Raw genomic sequence first — 22,256 nt, forward strand, 5'->3', positions numbered from 1 at the left:
TGTTCTGAGATTGTTACTATGAATCTGTTATGCTTAAAATACATTAGTAATTTCGTTTACAATTTGAAAAATGAACTTGCTATGTGAGAAAATCAATACAATAAAATATGAAGTAGTAATAATAATATTTTATTATTTTTACCTCTTATAGATAATATATATTTTTACATATTTAAGCACTTACCCATGAAAAATTAGTCATTAAAATGGTCTGTAAGTGAAAAAAAATTACAAACTGTCATTTTTTCTTAATCATAGTAGTGTTTAAATGTCAAGCGCCCATTTTTTAATTCTACCACTATTGACGCATGCGTTTCTTTAACCATTAAATTTTTGTCAATAATTCTTTGTAGATAATTTTTTTGGTAAACTCTATACTTGGTCACCCAAAATGAAATTTTTGTAATTTTCACTCAACTTTTAAGACGTTTTCATTTTTTTCACTTAACCGTTAAATTTTTAATAGCGGTTAATTGTACGTATCATCTCACTTTCAATTTGACTACCCAACTTCTAGGTTGTTTTTATTTTGGTCACCTTAAAATATGTCGTTTTTTAAAGTACTGAATGATTGAGGTAAAAAAAAAAATTAAAGATCAAAGTGAAAAACAGTAGAAACTAAAATAGAATATTAAAATTTGTCAATTTGTACTTTTTATCCCATTGTCGAATTTTTAAATTTTTTTCAATATTAAAATTTAAATTTAAAACATAAAAATCAATTAAATAAATGATTGAAATTTTTTATCCCTTGATAATGTTAATCGATTTGTTATTGTAATATTAAAATTAATTAAATTAATCTCCTAAATTTATTTTATGGTTCATATTTTCTTAATGAAAGTAACTTGATAACTCATATTTAATAATTGTCTGTGAAAATTTAATTTTTATTATTAGATAATATCGAGCCTTCCATACTACGCTAAAAATAATAATTTCAATTAATTAAATTAATTGCTTGTTCTTTATTTGAGTAAAGAATATACGAAAAATTTTAGGTTTTGTTCGGCATGGAGTATAAAATTAATTAATTGTAGGGATTTTTCTATGTTTTAGCTTAGCATGAAAGACTCAAGATCATATAATGAAAAGAAATTTGGGTTTAATGTATAATTATTAAATATGGTTTATTTGAGTTTATTTTATTTGGAAATATAAAATATAATTTTAAGGTTTAAAAGTTAATTAATTTAGTTAATTTCAATATTACGTTAACAAATCGGTTGATACTATCAATGGATAAAAATTTTCAACAACATGTTTAATTGATGTTGATGTTTTGAAATTTAAAATTTCAATATTGAAAAAAAGTATAACTTTTGCTAAGGGGTATACAAGTACAAATTGACAAAATTTAAAGTATTATTTTAGTTTCTACCATTTTTTTAAATTTAATCCTTATTATCTTTTACCCGATCAATATTATAAAAAATGATTTTTTTTGTGGCCAAAATGGAAGCAACCCAGAAGTTGGGTGACCAAAATGATATGAATATGATGTGACGTGTACAAGTTAACTGTTATTAGAGATTTAACTGTTGAGTGACTAAATGAAAGCGCTCTAAAAATTGAGTGAAAAATTGAAAAATTTCATTTTAAGAAACTAAAATGAAAGCGTCTTAAAAGTTAAGTGACCAATTAAGGAATTTACCCTAACTTTTTGTGCAAAGTAGAGTTTTTTAATACCACACAAGTAAAATTAAGAGATTGACAAATATTTTATTTAAAAATTAAAAAAGCATAAAAAATGGCAACATCTTAATATTAATTGTGGAATTACTATCAATATATCAAATAATAATATTAATTTTATAATTACTTAATATATAATTATGTGTTTTTAATTATATTTAAAAATAATTAAAATACTCGACTTACCTATGAAATTATAAATTAATATAAACTATCGATCAAATACTTATTTAATTATTTTTAGTTATTTATAGTGGGATTAACATTTTCAGTTTTTTTTTTAAACGTGGGGATTAAGCATCACCCGAAATCCGAACCTTGGCAGCGCCGGGAAGTGTTAGTGATTAAGCATCGGTGCATCACCCTATTTTCAGGTATTAAATATAAACTTACTATTTTATTTATGTTTACAGTAACAAATATAAAATACTAAAATATGAAATACAATTAAAGTAAAAAAATTAAAGCCAATATAATAAAAGGAAAAATAAATAATAAAAATAAAAATCACTCAAAATATAATATAAAATCATAGATTAATATATAATAACTATTGTAATTATATTTATTTAGTTATTGAGGAAATTAAAATGTATTTGAGTGCGCTCAAATTAACTATAATATTGTTATTAATTAAATTAAAATTAAACTAATTATTTTAATTAATTTTATGTGTATAATTATTTTATAGTTAAAAAAATGTTATTTTAAGAATTGAAAATGTTAGAAATAATTTCATATATATTGGTGTGAATTTATTGGGCACGAGGATACTATTATTTTTCATATTTTATTTTATTTATTTATATTTTTATGTTGGTTTTACTGTTTTCGTGTCAACCCTCCCGTGGTTTGCATATTTTATGTTATTTTAATTATTAAATATTGGTTTAAAATATTAAAAACGACATTCAACCATGAATCCAAATCATAATTTTTAAGTACGATTTTATAATGGGAATTTAAGTTTGTAAACTCAATTTTTATAATTGTAGAACCACAGTCATCTCTCATCGCCAAACAAGCCTCGGCTTTCTCTTCCTTCTATTTTATCCCTTTCCCTCTCTCCTCCTTCCTATTGCCTCCAAGTTTCCGACAGAGCAGGAAATCAAATAAGGTAATTTTTGAAACCCTAAACTTGAACTTTTTGAGATTTTGAGTTACCTGCATCTGCATCATCACTCTTCAGTATTTGATTTTTTCTGTTTTCGATACTACTACTGCTTGTTTCTCTGTCTCATCTTATACTCTCTCTGTTTACTTTGTGGAGAAGAGAAATGTTTTTAAAAGCTATCGATTTAGCGAAAATAGCAGACCGCTATGGCCGCTATTTTCCGTTGCACAGCTATTTGCGGCCGTGATCTGCTGCTATCAATGTGAAATTTATTCACACAGCTGTTGAGGTCTTAAGCGGTGGTGGAAGGCGCCACCGCTATTTGAAACCCGCCTTGTATCATTGCTTTGTTGTGGGAAGTGGGAACTTAAAATTTTGTATTGGGTGCTCACGGATTTCAGTATGAAGTTTCAATCTTTGGGTAGTTAGCTGAAATCTGAAGAAAGGTCTTGCTTATTGGTAAAGATCTGTATTTATGGATGTGTGTATAGTGAACCCTTTCTACTTGAAACTTAGCCCCTCCTCATGCAACAACTTATTACTGTTTTATATCCGTTTCTTGTGAACTAATGTGTCATGAGATTTTGATTGTGGTTGCTGCTGTTATGCTTGTTAGGATCAACATTTGAAGCTTGTTTCAAAGCAACACTGATGAGACGACAGGGACAATATGCAGACTCTGGTGGCAATGCATATGTATCTGCTCAGATGCAGCATATGCCTGCACAAAGGATGGAGATCAAGTCTGGTCAATTTCAAGGACAACTAGAAGCATTTACTCCCGAAAGGGATCAACCATATCGAACTCCAAAATCAGATGGCCAGTGGAGGTGGGAAAGAGATGGATCAAAAGTGTCAAACCAAATGACACCCAAAATGTTCAATGAAGGCAAGATTGTCTCTCGGACACTCTTCCTCTCTCTACATGTATTTGTCTTAACTAGATGTCCTTGCATTATTTTGTATGTTCATTCTTTTTGTTGTCGATAAAAAAGTAGACAGAAAAGATGTAGAGAACCCATCATCAAGCCTAAGTTATAGATAAGGACATTCCAGTTGTACTACCAATATTGGATGTGTGTCATCATGGCATTTGCTTAACGTCTTGTAAGCGATGCTTTCTAAATCAGAACTGAAACAAATCTAGAATGTCTTTTTTCTTTGTGTTTACTCTAAAACTGAGTGGCTTCTCCAAATCTTCTTTGCAATCTGTTTTATGGCCTGTTAACCATATATAAAATGAAATATTATGGTATTGAGTTCATGCTCTCCTAGTGGTAAAACGAAAGATAATATATCCCTGAAGGTGTAAAACACTTATGTTTAGGTAGATAAATGTTTGTACTGTTCCTTATAAGTCCTTTACTTTCTGTCCTGTGCATGTTCTTTTAAGAAAGACCTTTCTCATCCTGCAACAATAATTGACATTTATATTGAAGTGCCACTGAATGCAGAACCTGATGTGAAATTTGTTCTTTTAGAGCCTGTGGCAGGCCAAGTCATGTTGCCTTTTAGAGTGTCAGGTATTTGCTATTTCTGATTCATTGACTGGTTTCCCATAGTGAGTTGTAATTCTAATCTTTATTTCTGTTCTTCGTACTCAGTTTTTGCTCCTAAAGCATAGTCTATTTAATTTTAATAATTGTTCTAGATGAGAGAACAGAAAGTTATAATTAAAGATATGGAGTTTTTTTATGTTGCCTTGACTCTTCATTTTTCATGTAGTAGTGGTGTCCGATGCATATCTAAACATAGGTTTGAGGATATAATCCTCCTAAGACCCTCCAAATACTTGGAAATCGTGGAAAAAACTGTGTTAGACGTATACCAGTGTTTGACACGCATGCCTAAGTTTCAAGTAACTTATAATTGTAACTCAGTTTGGCTGATAATTGAATGTCTTGAGGCACTTCCTTTTCACACAAATTCTGTGTTTGATTGGAGTTATTCTAGTACTTTTCTCCATTATCTTTGTAGTTATACTCTTAAAGAAGTGGGAAATGACACAAGATTGAATGCCTTTGCTTAATTAATACTTGGGCTTATTTGAGATGGCTTTATTATAATGTTAAGATTAACTGTGAATTGCCTTGCTTTATTATGACATGTTTGATTTCTTTTCTTTTTATACTTAAAAATAAGCTTTTAATTTCACACTTAAAATTTGTATTGGACCACTGTTCTTATTAGAGCTGTTTAATGTGGCATAGGCCAAGGGACTGATGGATCAAGAACTTATTTCCAGGGCCAGAGGCCAGATCCCAACCTATCTTTAGAAAAACAAAATGCTGATCTCAGATCTCGACCCCATGATGAAAATATGGAAGTTGGCTATGAGCACAATCTTTTGCCACCAACTTTGGAAGGTCTTGAGAAGAAATTCCATGATGACATAATGAAGCTTGCTAAAGAACAGAACGATGCTGAAGATGCCGAAAATAGTAGACATAGAGAGGTTAGTATATAGAGAGAGGTCATGTTGCTTCATATTCTCAATATTAGCCGCTTATGTATCATTGTGTTATTTGCAAAACAAATTTATAGCAACAAGGAAACCTTTTCCATTACAAGTTTGCCTGATTTAGAGTCGGTATTTTCTCCTATGCTTGGCAGTTGCAGGTATTAGAATATGAAATTTTATGGCCTGTACTTGCTGTTATTCAGGAATGTAGTTTATATGTACCAATCTGTCATTTATAGTTGCCAGTTTCCACCTTTGTCTAAACGATTGGCTTTATATAATAGGGTATATTTAAGAAGGACTGTTCTTCATGTATTCTCTAGTCTCTTGCATTTGCTTCCAATCTATGTTGGAAAGGCAACTCATCGAAAGTAAATGATTGCGTGCAACACCTTCTTAATAAGCTTAATTATTTGAATGAAGTAAACTGGCATGTGCATTCTTCTCATATGTCCTTTCCTCTTCTGAGATATCCTTTGATTAACCTTGTTTTCAACAATGTTGCACAAGTTTTGCATAGTGATAACAGTTCTGTTTTTAAATTTTCAGAAAATAAATGCAATCAATGGTCAGTATCAGGAACAGCTAACAGCACTTCGAGCACGGCATGCCAATCGCAGAGATGAGTTCCTACGTAAGGAATCTCTTGTACGCCAACAACAATACCAGCAGGCAATGATGGACTATTATCCTCATAGCAACATGGCTCCAGCTGATAGCTTGCCAACCGGTAATAATCCTCATGGTTACGGTAGCGGTGCGGGTTCCGCTGTTGTTGGAGATGGACATCGAGGGTATAATTCTGATAACTATGACTCCTACAGAGAGAGGTCTCGATATCTTGGGGCTGCTAGAGATCAGGGGTTTGAACCTAGAGGTTCATACCCGGGGGGGCGTGCCTATGACAACAGTTCACGTTATAACTGAATTTGCTTAGTTTAACTTCCCTTAGCCACGTCCTCCAGGTACAGTTCTGATATTTACCCCATGGATTCTGGCATGCTATATCCTGAAGTTTACGTTATATTTTCTGCAGTTCTCCCACCTGTTGGTTTCTTCTTTCTGCAGTTTTTACAGTTTTTATGTAACTGATTCTCCATTTGGATGATTGGCGAGGGTCACCTTGTCAGTCGTTCGTAAATGGAGCATAAATGGGTAGTCAGAGTTGAAATCTGAGTTTCCCGAAGTTGAGAATGAATGTCGAATGCGCGACTGACATGGGTATGATCAAAATGTTTTAGTTGTATACATTTGAAGATCATATTATATGCATACCTCTGTTTGAATACGTTGGAGACAAATCTGAAAAAATGCATATCAAACACCAAATTGGATGAAACTTCAATTCCTTATCCAATTTGTGCGATATATTGAACCGATTTAGATAAAGAAACTAGATTGAATGGTATTAGTCTTTATACTTTGTGAATGAAAGTTGTGGATTTAACTGTCCTTTAATTTGAACAATTTTAGTCTTAAATACTTTTTGAATTTTGAAATTTTAGTCTTGACTATACAATAGTAATTAAATTTGTTTGGTTAAACAATTATTAGTCATGTACTATGTATACATATATAAATTTAGTTCATATTCTTCAATGGGATCTTTCTATAATTTTGTATTTTTCAAAATTTAAAATTTTAATTTTGACATAAATTTCAATATTGAGTTTATGATGATATGTTTGTTGCATTATATTTTTAAAATAACAGAGCTTAATTTTAATTTTAATACTTATTGTTTGGTGACCATTGTAATTTTAAAATTTGAAATGACTAAATTAAAGTATTAAGAATTAAATTCGAAATTTTTGTGAAGTACAAGGATTAATAGCAGTATTTAACAAATAATTTTGGTTTGATTGTAGGTTCCGGTTTTCAACATAAAACAAATGAATCGCCCCGGCCCCCACCCAACCAAAAAAAAAAAAAATTGACCAAATGAACATTTAAGACTCAGTAGCATTTATATTTTAGTAAGTTGTAGCGTAGTACAAAAGTATGTTGAAAACCTGAATAACAAAGTTCCTGAAAAAATTATTAAGCGGGAATATAAAATTCGTGTGTTTTGAAATGTGTATGATCTACTTGATCTTGAAGCTTATCAAGCTAGAACTTTTCACATCTTCAACGCTCTGAGAGCCGATAAATTATATAATCATAACTAAAGTGAAAAATATTAAACTAATTTACATAATATGTTCCTGCTCTGCTCGTCCCTAGTTCCGAATATCATTTTTTCTCGGGCAGTTCTCAATCACCTGGTCCCTTCAAATGTATGCCAAACATCCATATATCTGGAAATAGAACATTTGATTCCCAATCAGAAGAAGACATGCTCATTAAGGAAGGACGACATTTCAAAGATAATGCGAGGCAAAAGAACAACGATATTAAGAACAGTTTGGCAATAACTTGGTGGTGAAAAATCAAAGTGTAGAGCATCCTATGTTACTTGAATTCAGGTGTGTGCAAAATACATATTTCTATGATCCACGCCCACAAATATATTAGACACAAATACTTCAATAAAAAAAAGAAGAGTAGGAACAACATTCAGAATCCCAAACTTACGTATCTGCAATCTTATATCAATTACGTAGACATTAACTGCTAAAATAAATTATTATGCTAATATACTTAAACGTTTAGCCAATTCAACTCAACTCTTGGGAGTTATGTTTGCAATTAAGAATTCAAGACTGAATTATGATGGGGCACTCAGACATCTAAAATGTTAAGCACTAGAGATCGAATGAAATATATACATGTAATGTAAGTGTAACTTAGGAAGAATGAATTATGAGATAATCAAGCAATATTTCGACACCTCAAAGCTTACCTTTGATGCTAAAACATTTTCGGTGATGCAGTTACAGAGATGATACTTATTTGGAAGCAGAACTTGTAGCACATGAAGCTTGTGCACTGGTTTCAATTGAGGGAGTTCCTTCACCAGCATCAGAAGTCTGGTGATTATTTGATTCTAGATTAGAGCTGTCTTCCGAACTGTTTGATACAGTAGCCGTGCTTGTTCTATCATCTCTGGTTTCTAAACGCTCCATCATACGCGAGACTGTTGCAATGCCAGCATTAACCTCTCTCCTAACTTGAGAACCAAGATCTGACATGGAAGTGTTGCGAGAGAAAAACCTCTCTTTCCACCCCCTTGTACTCTTTGAAATCGACTCCTTGTATCTAACAAGATCCATAAATCAAAATATAATAGCAAATTTATAATATATCATGTAAAAGAACCATTGAAATACAACCCCAAATAAAATCTCAAAATGTTACCTCATTGAAGCAGCATTAAACCTTGATTTTAATGATTCTGAAAACGACTGGAATTCTGAAGGTCCTGCTCTATCTTGACTATTAGGAGATTGATTGGGAGACCCGGCAAGAGAACAGTATATAGGATATTATTGGGATTGACTTAAAGTAAGGCAGAAAAGAGTGTTCTAGTAAGGACAATTGAGTTAGAGAACAGCAAGTACCTATTGTTCAAGGAATTCCCCTGATTATCGACCAAAAGAACACTGGAGCCAGATGCCAATGTGGACTGTTGATCAGCTTCAGCAGAAGGTATAGGAGTAATTGATGGTGAGGATTCTTCCCCCACAGTTCTACCAGGAGAGGATGGAGTGTCGATGGTGATTGCAGGGGCTGGCAAACCTTCTCTCTGAGTTGGTGATGATGAAGAGAAAGGGACAGTAGAGAGAGCATTTGGATTAGCTGAAAATACCAAGAACTGGGGCCGAGCTTGACCAGATGACCTATTCCTCAGACCTTCCCTCCTTGTAATATGACGCGCTCGCCCCATCGCAGCGGCAGCAGCCAAGTGCTGGATTATGCGCTCCTCAAGCTCAGTTTCATTTGCCCCCGCAGGCAGCTGCATTGAAAGCAAACCATAAGAGTATGTGGCTCTTTGGGCTTTTTAGGTTCGATTTAATGATCATAAAAATGAGGATGATACGCATCTAACTTGAAGACGAGAAATACATACATGTTGCAGGTCAAATTCCCCCAAAGTCGGATGATGGAATATGGTTGCATTTCTAGATGGATTGAACCTAAAACTCCTTTCATGTTCAACAGCCTCAAGCAACTCCTGGCTGCCAAAGCAAGAGAAATGATTAGCATGTCTAATACACATATAGGCTAGAAGAATCTAGAACGAGTAAATAAAAAAATTTACAAAAGGAAATATATATTAAACAAGCACCACCTAGTTGGATCTTTCAGGCTAATTGGCTGCCAACACATGGGACATTGAGAACTCCTTTGACACCTGCACGATTAAAATAGTTAAATGACAAATTAAGATAACTATCTTTTTCTGTTTCTTTCCTTTATGATAAGAATGAAGACATTTCGTATCTCATGTAATGCAATGAACTTGATAGACATGGCCCAGAAATTAATGACAAATTCTTTTATCAAGTGAAATGATTGCAAATCAAGGGGGGCACGAGGTTGTCAATGATATTCTTTGACAGATTCTACTAAAGCATCCCACCTAATGGAAACCAGACTTCAAATGTGAAGCTTTGCTTTTAACAATCTATGTTAGAATTATACATAGCTGTTCTAGACTAATTCTGAAATTGAATGGCAGTATAAAAGCTGTCACTTTAAACTGGAGATTTCACTTGTATGTGACATCCAAAACAAATCCTCCCTAATACTGCCTATCATTCCAATATTCTATAATTTTATTAGAATAAGCAAAGTTTCAGAAATATTCATCACTGCAAACCCCAGTGAGAAAACCTCCATTAACACATTATACAACTAATGTACCACTAAACACCTCTATTTCATCAACACACTCTAATTTCTGTTCCTTAATAAGATCCTCTGATAGTGGTAACAGAAGAGGTGAGAGAAGCAGTTTCAACAAATAACAATAGCTGGCATCTACAAAAATTTTATACACTCTCAACAAGTACTCAAGCTTCACTGAACCCACATTACTGACATCTACAAAAATAATAGGTTACTTCACTCAAGTAATTTTTGCTTTCTTGGACAACCAAAGGGACACATCAGGCATAATCAACAATATTAAAGGATATTATCTCTTTTATGGTGATCAAAATATGAAATCGACAATGTGCTTACATACTTAAAAGTCCTTAATGCTTCTTTCGACACATCAGTGCACTAGACCTAGCCAACTAGAATGCAAATTTATTTTACTTTAGCATCATAATTGGATTATCTAATCTTGTTATTACAAACCTTCCTGCTTTTATGACACTAAATAACTTGCAATGGAGAACATAAAAACTATGTTACATACATTCAAGGGAGAGTGTTGGATATGGATATATTTTCAACATGCCATGCTCAATCTTTTTCTATTTTTCTTTTCCATGTATTTGGAGGATGATGCCCCCAAATCAATGTCCAAATATGTGCCAGATACAGATACCTTAGGGAAAATGAAGAGTTCAAGTAACATAACACAAATCACAAAAGAACTTGCAATGCTTAACAATATGTAAATATAAAACCATAATGCAAGAGTGTCAACTAAATTAAACCTTTCCCAATTTTACTGGAGAATTAGAGAGTTTTACAAACCTAAGTCATTTCCAGACTGTTTTATAAAGTAAGCAGATACTGCATTCAAAATCAAAACTAAATCATCGAGCCACTACTAATTATATGTGCTGATTCAACATGAACTTATAAAATAGATAAGAGATTCCCACTACCATTCAAGAACGCACTGCAGATGAAACTCGTGCTTGCAGCTAGTCACCTGCAAGTGACACAACAAACAAGGATCAAAAGATTTCCCATCCACGTATCGAACAAAAACCCAAAATAAAATTTCGGGGCATACATACAGTGAATGGATTGCTTTCACAAAATGCTTCAAGGCATATGCTACAGGCATCATCACAAGCATCCTGGATTCCACCTTCCACAAATGCCGCAGCAGAGGTTAAATGCGCCTCCGACTTGGTATCTTCCATGCCCTACAAACGCCAAACACCAAAGCATATATTTTCAATCTCAATTTCAAATTAAGAAAAAAAAAAAACGAAACTAACGCAAGTCTTTGGTACAAAAGTGGAGCCAAACCCACGCTGACCAGTAAATAATTTCCACAACTTGATAACCATCAAAATAGTCCACATATGATCAACAGCAAAGATATAGACGCCACACAGATCAGATGTAAATGCCAGTTATTATAACATAAGATTAACAAGATTAAGTACTAGAAACTTCTAAGAAAGAAAACTACTAAAACAGAACCTCCAAAATTCAGAATAGATAAAAAAAAATCCATACAAAAACAACTTTTTTCCAAAAAATCTTAAACTTCGACTCCATTTTCTCACCAACGAAACACTTCCAGAAGAAGCCGGAAAAAAAATCAAAGAAACACTCAGAATATACTTTACCTCCATTTGTGAGAGTTCAAAAGAAAATCACTTGATTATAAACCAAGTAGATCGATTAATAAAACAGGAGTTCTGAAAAAATAAGTTTGCTTTTCTCTGTTTGTAGATTGGGCAAAACGCAATAATTTGAACTTGGGGATTTTTTGTTCTTCTTCTTCAAGGAAGGATCAATGGAAGTAAGGAAAGACGTGTGAAAGTGAAGACTGAAGTGAGTGGAGTAAGAGAAGACTTTGGGCTGGGCAAAAGCGAACAAATTGCCTAAAGCTGGGTCCTCTGGAGTCTGTGGTTTCGCCACGCGGCATCATCACTGTACTATATTTGAGATTTTGACGCTTCTTTTCTTTCTTTAATCATTCTGTCACTCCCACCTAATTAAATTTAGGTTAACTAAAACTTTTTTAATTGATAAATCGTGGAGGTATTGTAAATTAATTTGGTATCGTTTGCTTTGAGAGAAAATATTTATATTTATCCATCTATATTTATCTGTTAATTGATAAAGTATAAAAAATATTACTTTTACAAAATCATAAATATTATTTAAATTTATTTTTTATATTTTTATTAAAAGTTTATAAAATGTACATATTTTATTCAACATACTAATATTCATTATGAAGAGTAAAATTACAGGAGAGCTTGAAATTTAATTAGTGAATTATTAATTATAAACTCAACTGGATACAATGTTTATTTAATGATCCAATCACAGGTTAAATTCTTATTTCGAGAGGTGAACTAAAAATAAATATTACAAACATCACAAATTAAGGCCAAAATTACTAAAAGATTTTTAGGAATGATTAGAATCTCAGTATAGATATAAAATTAATCGTCAAATTCAAAATGGCATGTTGTCATTGGTAAAAGTGCAGTAGTCTCAACCCTTAAACCAAGGCTTCAATCCTTAATATGAATCTCAATAACTACATGTCTTTAGTTGTTTCGAATAAAAATAGTAATATCCATTTTTGATGTCAAAAAAAAAAAAGACTACATCATAGTTAATATTTAAAATGCTTTTTAAGGGGTAGAGTGGGCTCCATTTCATAAATGGGTTCGACGGTTGATTAAACTCAAAAAAGAGGAGGTTATTGTGAGAAATTTCGAGTATCCTTTAAAAGCTTCTTCCCAAATTTGAACAGAATAATATTCTTATTTTCCTTCAAAAAGGGCAATGTTTGCATGCCTCCTCAAACTCCTAACAAATATAAACAATAAAATTGAGTCCAAATATAAGATATAATAACATTCAATACCTTTGACTTTATCATTTTAGTCAATATTTTATTTAGCTTTTGTATCAATTTGTTACATAAATTTTTTACCCGTAACATAAGTGTGCTATAATTTAATCAAATTATATTTAATATTTTAATTAAATTAATATCAAAATTCAACTAAATATCAATTTAGTTAGAAAATGGTATTTTTAAATAATAAATATAATTATAAGTGTGTTTTTGAATTTTTATATTTAATAATCTAGTTACTTATAAAGGAGTTTGCTTTAAAGAATCTCATATTTCTAGAGGTACTTTAAAATTTTAGAATAATATTTTTTCATTTAGATTTTAAATATTATTTTAATAATCTTATATTAGTCTTACCCTTAAATCAAATTAAAATTAAGATAATTTCAATATCATCTCTTAGTTAGATAATTTAAAATTCTTGGAGGATTTTTTCTTTAATATTAATTATACCCTTCAAATTTAAAATTTACCCTGAAATTCCCATAATTAATGCATGTCATATAGTTATTTTAAGGTTTATCTCTTAATTAAAATATGCAATGTAATTATTTAGGATTTGGATTAAAAAAATGCAACTTATCCCATTATTTGTCCAATGAAATTAATTTACTTATTATCGTTCTCTTTCTTTTTAAAATTTTAACCAAATTAAAATTAATAACTAAATTGTTGTTTCGTGAAAGAAAGAAAAATTTATTACGTATTGTTATCACATGTTGTATGCAATTTTTAAATATTTTATTTTAATCATACGTCAACTATTAGTTTTATTGATATCGATATTATTACCAAGACAAGAAAACGTAAATTTGAGTGTGCTAAAACTCATTATCCTCTTATTAAAAAGTTTGAGAGAAACTATGTGTAATTTTAGATATTATTTCAAAACAAACAAATATGACAAAAACCTATAACGAAATTAATATTAAAAAAATCATAAAATTCAAATTTAATCTTGTCATGTATTGACCAATATGAATTATATAAAATAATAATAATAAAGACAAAGTCATAATTTATCTATATTTAATATATGAGCTCATTTTCTTTATGATCTAATCTCATACAATAGCACAACTTTAATATTTGACCATTGTATTACAGATTGTTCATTATATTATCTTGATTTTAAATCAATTAATTATTATAAATGAATTTTACATTATTAATTATTTATTAGTCGAGACAAAATTAATAATTTGATTTCATCACCATTTAAAATCAAAGACAATTTAATAAAATATATTTTAGAATAATTTTATATTGAAATCTTACATTTTAAAGTAAATTTACATAAAACAAATGAATCAAATAATGTTATATTCCAATATAATCTTATATCATATTAATAAAACAATATCATATAATATTTTTCTTTACCTCTCATGAACCGAAAGTAATCTAAGATACCCAATCATTTTTTCTCACTCAAAAAAAAAAAAAAAAGAGCACATAATCTAGTATTCACGGTTCCTTAAATTTGATTGGAAAAAAAAATAATAACTTCAACGGGGTTGTCAAGTTGGAGCAAGTTGAACTCATCATAAACTAATCGATATAAATATTTAAACAAATTTTCAATTCACTTTAATTAAAGTTAAAAGCAAAAATAAAGCTTATAAATTCCACTCAACTATATCCCATATCTACAGTAGCTACCATAACAAATTGAACTCAATAGTCAATACAAACATGATATAATTAATAAATATGAAAATATTATAATAAAATATTAATAAACATAAACTATATTCCCATTTAAAGTTTTAGAATATTTAATATATATATTTATATATTTGTGTTAAAGACATAAAATAGATTTAATTGCACCTGACAATTCCAAATTATTGATAAACTTTTAAATTGGTGTGTAAACTTCAAAAAATTTTAATGAATCCTAAAACTGAAGTATCATTCAAATCAGGTATCTTTATTAATATAATTGTCAATTTTGGTGTTAAATACCAATTTGGGTCTAAAGATTTAATTAGAGGAATACTTTAATTTAAGGATTCAATTGAAAATTTTTAAAATTTAAGGATCAATGTAAAATTTAGTTCATAATTTGAAAGTGTCTAGTGCAATTAATCCTAACAAATAAATGCGCATATACGCAATTTGCAATTTAATTAAATCACTAAAACAATTAGGGAAATAGGGAAAAAATAAAATGAAAACCTTTTGATTTAATAAAATAAGAGTCCCGTTTTAGTTTGGTGTTTCTTCTCTCTGCGAAGGACTCCTCCAAAATCCAGCCCCACGAAACCGGTCCCACATTTTCTGTTCAAAATCAACGGCTCTGGCGCAGGAATCATCATGATTATCAACGCCACAGTCACATGGGTCACCTTTCCTCATCATGTGGTCGAGTTCAGCTTCCAATTCCTCCCCTGTGGGCCTGCATTTAGTCGGGCCCAACAAATCTTGTTGATTCTTCTTCTTCTTCTTCTTCATCAGATGTCGCTTCTTCCATCTCAAAACCTTCTTGCAAAGCCTAGCGGGAATCTTATAAAGGGCCAAAACAAGCAGCTCTATGATACTACATGGACAACAGCAACACACCGCCGTGCACTCCGCCGCGGTGACACCCATTACTTCCCCACATTTCTTCCCTTTCTTGGCCATCTTCGAGTCCTTCGATATCGAAAGCGCTGCTGTCCTCCGTTTCACCAGCGGTGCTTTCGTCAAGAGACGAGTCATCGTTGACCAAAAGGTATGTAATTGTCCCTAAGTTCTTTTACTCAACCAAAAAGAACGAAGAGAGAGAGAGACAAGAGTGATTTTGAAAGACAAGAAACTATGCGAAAACCTAATTGTTGATTCATTTTGAAACGGGTTTCCAGATCAACGAAGAAAACACAGAGGAAAATCGCGGGGCATAAGGGAGAGAAAAGGAAAATCCAACGAGAAAATTAAAGAGAATATTTTCTTTAAACAAAGCATACCGCTTAATTAAGCAAAGTGGACGTTTGATTTGATAGGAAACCCCTAATTTTTTTTTTTGTTACAACGAAATTATTTTGTTGTTGACTATATTATTTCCGTTACTATAGCTATAGGTTAAACCATTATTTATGGCCAAAATAAAGTTTTACCATTATGAGTTAATAATGCAAATTTAATTTCCTTTAAATATACAATTTTAATTGAAATTGAAATTAAAATTATAAGATAAAATGATAAATACTAATAATTTATTTTTGGAAGTTTTTCAAGAAGTGTGCTTATTTTTAATTTAAAAATCAATATGTTAAATTCATTTTAACATTATCAAAACTCAGAAGCTATTTTAACATTTAAGGTTTTAATTTTGATAGTGTTAGTATTTATGTTTACATATGAAATACTTTCAACATATAATTTTTAAGGAAAATAACAAAATAAAAAAATATAGCCAAATTTAACAAGGATCGAACCCTTTCAGAATGATTTGCATATAATAAATTAATAAAATCCACAATGCAAAATCAGGAGAAAGAGAGATGAAAAGAATATTTCTTTCAGAGTAATTTGCATACAATAAACCACCGAGCAAAAGAATGAGCGACATTATTATAATTTCTACGTATCCAATAAAACGAGAAGTGCTTAAACTGTTCCTTAAACATTAAACAATCATTAACCAACGCTCCTAACTCAGATACATCATCCAAAGGACGTATCAAAACATTCACAACCACTTAACAACTGTTAAAATAACATATAAATTTATATTTTGCAAATAAAAATTTTATAAACGTATTAATATATTCAGTTTGTTCCATTTCAAATTTATTAAATGATTTTAGTTTTAATATAAAGTTAAATTTATTAAAATAAACCAAGAATATAAAATTGAATGTTTTAACTTTAATGATTAAATATAACTCAAAAATAAAAAAAATTAACAAAAATATAACTCTTTTTAATTATTATATGTTTAATGAAATATTTTTAATGAAATTAAAATTCTTCCTTATAAATTGAATAAACTTACTAAAAATAAATTTATAATGGCAATTAATATAATTATTTTATTAACATAAAAAAATCACATTGATATATATGTTATTAACGTAAAAAAAGGCAATTAATATATGTTATTATAGATAGACAGCAAATTGAAGGTTTTCGTATATTATAAGATCTCAATAAAAGATTGTCATTTTCCCCATTTACGTGAGAGCTAGAATTTTGAAGTTTGAAAATGTCCTCAAACCCGTCGTGCTAAAACTGGGATTTTTTTTTTTTCTTTTGGCCGTCACCTGAAAGGCTGGAAAACCGAGTCCAAGGATTTTTTTTTTTTTTGAAAAAGGGCTGATGCATCCACGTGTTAGCTTCTGGGATGAGTGTAGAATGGAGTAGTTTAGTTGTCATGTCATTTTCAATATTAATTATATTAATTTTCAGTCAAAAAAATTATCCCGGTTGACTTTTTATTTTCTTCATTATTGTGAATGAGTACCCTTTTCTTGTTCTCTTTAATATTTACTTTTTTTTAAGAGAAAAAATGGGAAGGAGTGAAAAGGTGGAAAATAAATTTTGAATAGGAGAGAAGAAAATGAAAGAGAAGTAAATAAATGACGAGAAGCCAATAGATATTCGTTAGCCGAACCCGAAAACAGAAGGATCAGAAGACATATGTCATCTGAATGCTGTATTGTTACAGAGAAAAACCTGAAACAGATAAGGATCAGAAATATGTCCTCAGAATGCTGATATAGTGATATTGCTGCAGAGAAATGGAAGTCAGTTTGATATCAGGATCGTGGCTTTTCAATCTCCTTTGAGAGAAACACTGACCACTCTTTCATCGATACAACACGGAATCCACTGAGCGTTCACATTTGAAAGAAATCTCGACCACCCCTTTCATCGATACAACACAAAACACCGTTTTTTAATCGTGAGACGTGTTGCTCCAAATTACTGCCCTTACAACCTTGCAACCCGAGAAGCATGCTATAGTTTCTAAAGTTGAACTTCCATGGCGATTCATGTTCAAAATGGAGATTGAGATAATTCAATCTACCGATAAAACCCAACCGGTGAAGAACCACTGCTAAGATGAGCATGCATAGTGCTAGGATCATACCGGGTTTTCCAAGCAACCAGTTCTTTGCCTTCTTTGCACCTTCTGCTCCTTTCCGGATCCTATCTGCCCAGCGCATCTGGAACAAGATAGTGAAGCGGGAATGTTATAATTTAGTGGCAAAAGCGGTCAACTTTATGATAAAGAAACGCCCACCACAATTGGCTCAATAAAAGACAACTTAGAGGAGGATGATAAATGGTAAGGATGAAGTTGAAGCAATGTGTAGACAAAACCACATTATTCAACTATAATAATTTGAGATAAAGATTGAAACATTTATAATGATAAATGGTTTAACAATTATATAAACCATGTTCTAAATAGCCAAAAATTTTATAACAGGGTATCGAAACAAGTACCTTTCTATCCAATTCCTCGGGTGATAAAGATGCCATAGCTTGTTGTTCTTTGGCATCTTCACGAGAAAGCTTCAATCCAAATTGTTCACCCATGTTTGCCATTATGTCTGGGCTCATGTTTTTCATCATTGATGCAAACATCTGCCAATTTATAACAAAACCTTAAAAGCCACGAACTTGGGGCAACTTAAGCTCTAATCATGAAGAGACACTTGCAATTGAGAAGGACAACATTCTTCGTCATACCTGCCGCATCGTTGGATCTTTCATTTGGTTTTCCATCTGTTCTTGTAAATCAGCAGTTGATGTAGGCAAATCCGACTGAGAACTCATTGGATTTGGAAAACGACTAGAAGAACTGGTTTCACCAAAACCATTAATCCCATTGGAGACAGATGCCGTCTGAAATTCTGGATATTTTACCTCAGCATCTGAATCCAGTCCAGCTGTTGATGTGGAAATAGAGTCATTCCCTTTCAAAGAGGCTGCTGGTTCAAACATTTTCTGAAGCTCCTCTGGAGGCATCTTGGTCATCATATCAGTTGCAGATTTAAGCATGTCAGGTGTTACATTGGGATGAACTGATCCAGGTCGAAATCCATTTTTCAAAGGACTTGTATATGGGTTTTCCCCCTGAAATGAAGAAGCCAATTGAACCATTTTTTGTAGCTGTTTAGGTGACATTTTGCCGATCATATTTGTAGCAGTCTTAAACAAGTCTGGTTATTCCTCTCCAACTTTACCGCTACTCAAAGCAGAAAGGGTATCAAGATCAGCATTAGAAATGAACTTCTGAAACGATCTGCTAATACAAGGGGAAATGGGACCTACTAAATTAATAATAGAGCACAAAAAATTGATTCAGCACAGACCAGAAACTTTTAGTCCTACAAGTTCTACTTCTAGCAGCAGTAACCTTTTTAAGTTCATAATCTCATTATCCACCATGGACATGCGTCAAAGCGAATTGTAATTATTTGCATACTATAAGGTGATAATATAAATTAATGCCGCTAAGATTTAGAGCTAAAACAACGAGAAATAAAGAGAGCAGAAACCGTATAAGCGGTTGGGGGAAAGCCTTATTTTTTTGCACCTAAGCTGATATATAGCTAGTGTCAATGTGCTTTGAAGTTCTCTTAAATGATCTTCAAGTATCAAACTTCACATCATTTTTTTATATATTCGACAGCATAGATGACATAATATGGCATTACCAGATTAAGTAATTGACCACCAAACAAACAATTGTCAAAATCATAACAAACCTAAGGGCTTCTGGATCATTTTTTAGAGCCTCCAGGCACTCAGAATTGGCTGTCATGTCCCAAACGTTTTTCCCACTCTCATTCTTTAGATAATCTAGTACTTTCTAGTGGTTGTTTCGATGAATATTCGGTAAATGAAGTTTGGCGATTAGCTGAAGAGGGGCTTGCAGCTTCTTCAGTTATTTCTTCAATTGTCACACCTGTGAAATAACGAGCAAATAGAAGTGTAAGCATCACAGACACAGACATATACAAATTATATATATGTGAGAGAGAATATCCATAAGAAAATGCAAAATATAGGATGTTAAATTTACCTTGAGGTGCCTGATGACTGCCTTCTCTAGCCAATCTTTCCTCAGCATCCCTACATTAACAATTGACATCACTAACTACCACGGCGCATTCAAACAAAAAGTGACTTATCAGCAATTTTAAGAATAATGGTTAATAACTAAACTACATACCATAAAAGAAAAGAGAAAAAAAAAACGACAATTACAAAATGCACCTAACGTGTCCCAGCCAATAGTAATCATGACGTGTTGGTGCATAACTACTTCAAAGGTGAATGCACCTGACTACAACTTATCCCGTGTTTCCACAATCTTAACTCAAATAAATCATACCTCAATACATCAGCAATTGTTTCATCACCAGGGTAAACTTCATGTGCCTTGCTCAGATCCAAGATGGCATCCTAATAAATTGCAGAAAGTTATAAAGCAAACACGTGCAGATTATTCCAGAATTTGAAAATGCATGCTTGACCTATATGCATATAAAACCTCTTCGGTAAAGAGCTTTGACGTTCTTTCCATCATCTGACAAAACCTGAAATAAAAATTGGTAAGTTCAGCTAGATACAAGATGGAAGACGCAAGCTATTATAAATATACAAAGAACATCTATCTGTTTATTTAATTAGTAGCCTAGTCTAGTGACATTAAATAGTGTTTTTTTTTTCATATTATATTGGGATGAGGATAATAACTTGAATCTTCGAACCTCAGAGCCTTCTTTTATACATTCATCATATTGCCTTGTTTTCAAGTATCAGGACATCAGATTAAGAGAGCATGCCAACAAAAGTGTTCTTCCATTGGAGGAAGGAATTCCTTTTAGGTTTTTCTTTGCCTAATATTGTGGAAGAGGAAATGAAGATTTTAATTAATGACAATAAAATACAAATAAGCTGAGATAAATTTTAAGAAAAAAATGAAATATAAATCGCTGGCTTACAAGCAAATATTTCTCAGAGGCATCATCAAACCTCCCCTGCTTTTGAAGCTCATTCCCCTAGAAAACATATAGATATACTCGCATGTCTGATGCTAGTTAATAAGAGAAAACAGTAAATAAACCAGAAATATGACAGGGTGAACCATAAATTGAAGTTATAAGACACTGATTCGGTTCTTCTCTTATTTGAAAATAATTCCATGGTGAAAAAGTGTTCTCAAGATTCAATGTGTAAAGTTAGCAATAATAATACCATTAGTTTTTGGAAACTGATTAACAGAACGAAAGCGATGCACTCAAGCAGCAATTGAGGAAATCATATTTTTTTCGATCACAAGATGCACCCCTAGCAATGAATTGCCTCCACATTTGAGTCATAATTGAATAGTATCCATACACAAATGATGTCAGGTTTCTTCACATACACCTCACATTCATATATTTGATTAACATGTTTTAAGTTATGCAAATGCAACCCAATGATCATGTAAACCCGACAGTAAGATATTATCTCATCAAAGGTTTTACAATGTATCCAGTTCTGTAAAACTTCTAAAAGAAAGAGTATCGCCACTTCTTTCAGCATCAAGGCTCCTACTGCGTTCTCTCTTTGTTTAAGAATGCGGAGAAAAAATCTCTTTAATGATGGACATATATTTTATCTGAGCGATTGAAAATCAACAGCAATGATGTGATTTTTTATGGTAATAAAACACCTGGTTCTTCAACATCTGAGCTGCACTTAATTCATAACTGATCTGAGCATCAGCATGGGTACGCATGGCAGCTATCTCTTCAGGCAATGCATTAGTCATTTTCTCACCAATTTCCGCCATCTCCTCTGGTCGAGTGTGCTTTAACTGTTCTGCAGCATGTCTCATGGTCTTCATGCTTTCTGAGGCCATTCTCATCAGATTAGGATTAGACATCATCTGCATTGCGCCAACGCCATTAAATCCACAATAAAACAACTACTAATGTTTAATGTTGGTTGTTAAAAAAATACTCAAGAACTTTCAATTTCAGTTATTTCAACGAGTGAACCAGTTCAGCTAAAACCTACTACTCACAACTAAACCTAGCAAATTATGGGATAAATTAAATTTATTTCAAAGTCATAAGAAATTCAGATATATTACCACACTAATTGTGCACCAGAAAAGAAAAAAAAAAAACTATTTCCATGAAGAAAGGGTCCTAACGTAAATAAAAATAAAAATCTTACACGGGTTTAGTAAATTCCGACGTAAATTCTAAAAAAAAACACTACAATTCGCAACTGCAAAGGGCATTAAATTTATTCAGGCCTTAATCGGCCTCAATTAAACCCGTACTGACACCTTGTATACGAGTTTAGTTATT

At 31.8% G+C, this 22,256-nt stretch overlaps 4 protein-coding genes across 8 annotated transcripts; 1 reads left to right on the forward strand and 3 right to left on the reverse strand.

Annotated features, from left to right (window-relative positions):
* The first annotated feature begins 2,593 nt into the window (after nucleotides 1-2,593).
* LOC108489877 (uncharacterized) lies at nucleotides 2,594-6,737 on the forward strand. 4 transcript variants are annotated; one of them, XM_017794589.2, is made up of 6 exons: nucleotides 2,594-2,812; nucleotides 3,426-3,698; nucleotides 4,264-4,332; nucleotides 5,020-5,264; nucleotides 5,820-6,235; nucleotides 6,307-6,737. In XM_017794589.2, the coding sequence occupies exons 2-5, from the start codon at nucleotides 3,461-3,463 to the stop codon at nucleotides 6,195-6,197; spliced, it is 930 nt and encodes a 309-aa protein (XP_017650078.1). In that variant the 5' UTR covers nucleotides 2,594-2,812; nucleotides 3,426-3,460; the 3' UTR covers nucleotides 6,198-6,235; nucleotides 6,307-6,737. The 4 variants fall into 4 exon arrangements, with proteins under 4 accessions (XP_017650078.1, XP_017650077.1, XP_052884200.1 ...); XM_017794588.2 differs by having other exon boundaries at nucleotides 5,820-6,737; XM_053028240.1 differs by lacking the exon at nucleotides 4,264-4,332 and having other exon boundaries at nucleotides 2,596-2,812.
* A 475-nt stretch (nucleotides 6,738-7,212) lies between these two features.
* Nucleotides 7,213-12,067, reverse strand: LOC108450594 (E3 ubiquitin-protein ligase RHF2A-like). 2 transcript variants are annotated; one of them, XM_017748282.2, is made up of 9 exons: nucleotides 11,696-12,067; nucleotides 11,132-11,263; nucleotides 10,997-11,043; nucleotides 9,502-9,564; nucleotides 9,280-9,388; nucleotides 8,771-9,165; nucleotides 8,568-8,645; nucleotides 8,113-8,468; nucleotides 7,213-7,567 (listed from the first exon to the last, which is right to left on the reverse strand). In XM_017748282.2, the coding sequence occupies exons 1-8, from the start codon at nucleotides 11,699-11,701 to the stop codon at nucleotides 8,159-8,161; spliced, it is 1,140 nt and encodes a 379-aa protein (XP_017603771.1). In that variant the 5' UTR covers nucleotides 11,702-12,067; the 3' UTR covers nucleotides 7,213-7,567; nucleotides 8,113-8,158. The 2 variants fall into 2 exon arrangements, with proteins under 2 accessions (XP_017603771.1, XP_052884199.1); XM_053028239.1 differs by having other exon boundaries at nucleotides 11,128-11,263.
* Nucleotides 12,068-14,991: 2,924 nt separating this feature from the next.
* Nucleotides 14,992-15,998, reverse strand: LOC108452382 (uncharacterized). Its single transcript, XM_017750165.2, has one exon. The coding sequence runs from the start codon at nucleotides 15,649-15,651 to the stop codon at nucleotides 15,160-15,162; it is 492 nt and encodes a 163-aa protein (XP_017605654.1). The 5' UTR covers nucleotides 15,652-15,998; the 3' UTR covers nucleotides 14,992-15,159.
* A 1,762-nt stretch (nucleotides 15,999-17,760) lies between these two features.
* Nucleotides 17,761-21,832, reverse strand: LOC108451021 (outer envelope protein 61). The gene is given in 11 exon segments (XM_017748759.2): nucleotides 17,761-18,101; nucleotides 18,385-18,525; nucleotides 18,631-19,186; nucleotides 19,653-19,738; nucleotides 19,740-19,852; nucleotides 19,970-20,019; nucleotides 20,282-20,352; nucleotides 20,424-20,486; nucleotides 20,661-20,789; nucleotides 20,895-20,951; nucleotides 21,611-21,832. Coding segments are annotated over 11 exon segments (1,818 nt in total). The 3' UTR covers nucleotides 17,761-17,771.
* Between the last annotated feature and the right edge of the window lie 424 nt (nucleotides 21,833-22,256).

The sequence above is a fragment of the Gossypium arboreum genome, chromosome 5 (assembly GCF_025698485.1).
Source record: "Gossypium arboreum isolate Shixiya-1 chromosome 5, ASM2569848v2, whole genome shotgun sequence".
In the NCBI taxonomy this organism is placed as follows: domain Eukaryota; kingdom Viridiplantae; phylum Streptophyta; class Magnoliopsida; order Malvales; family Malvaceae; genus Gossypium; species Gossypium arboreum.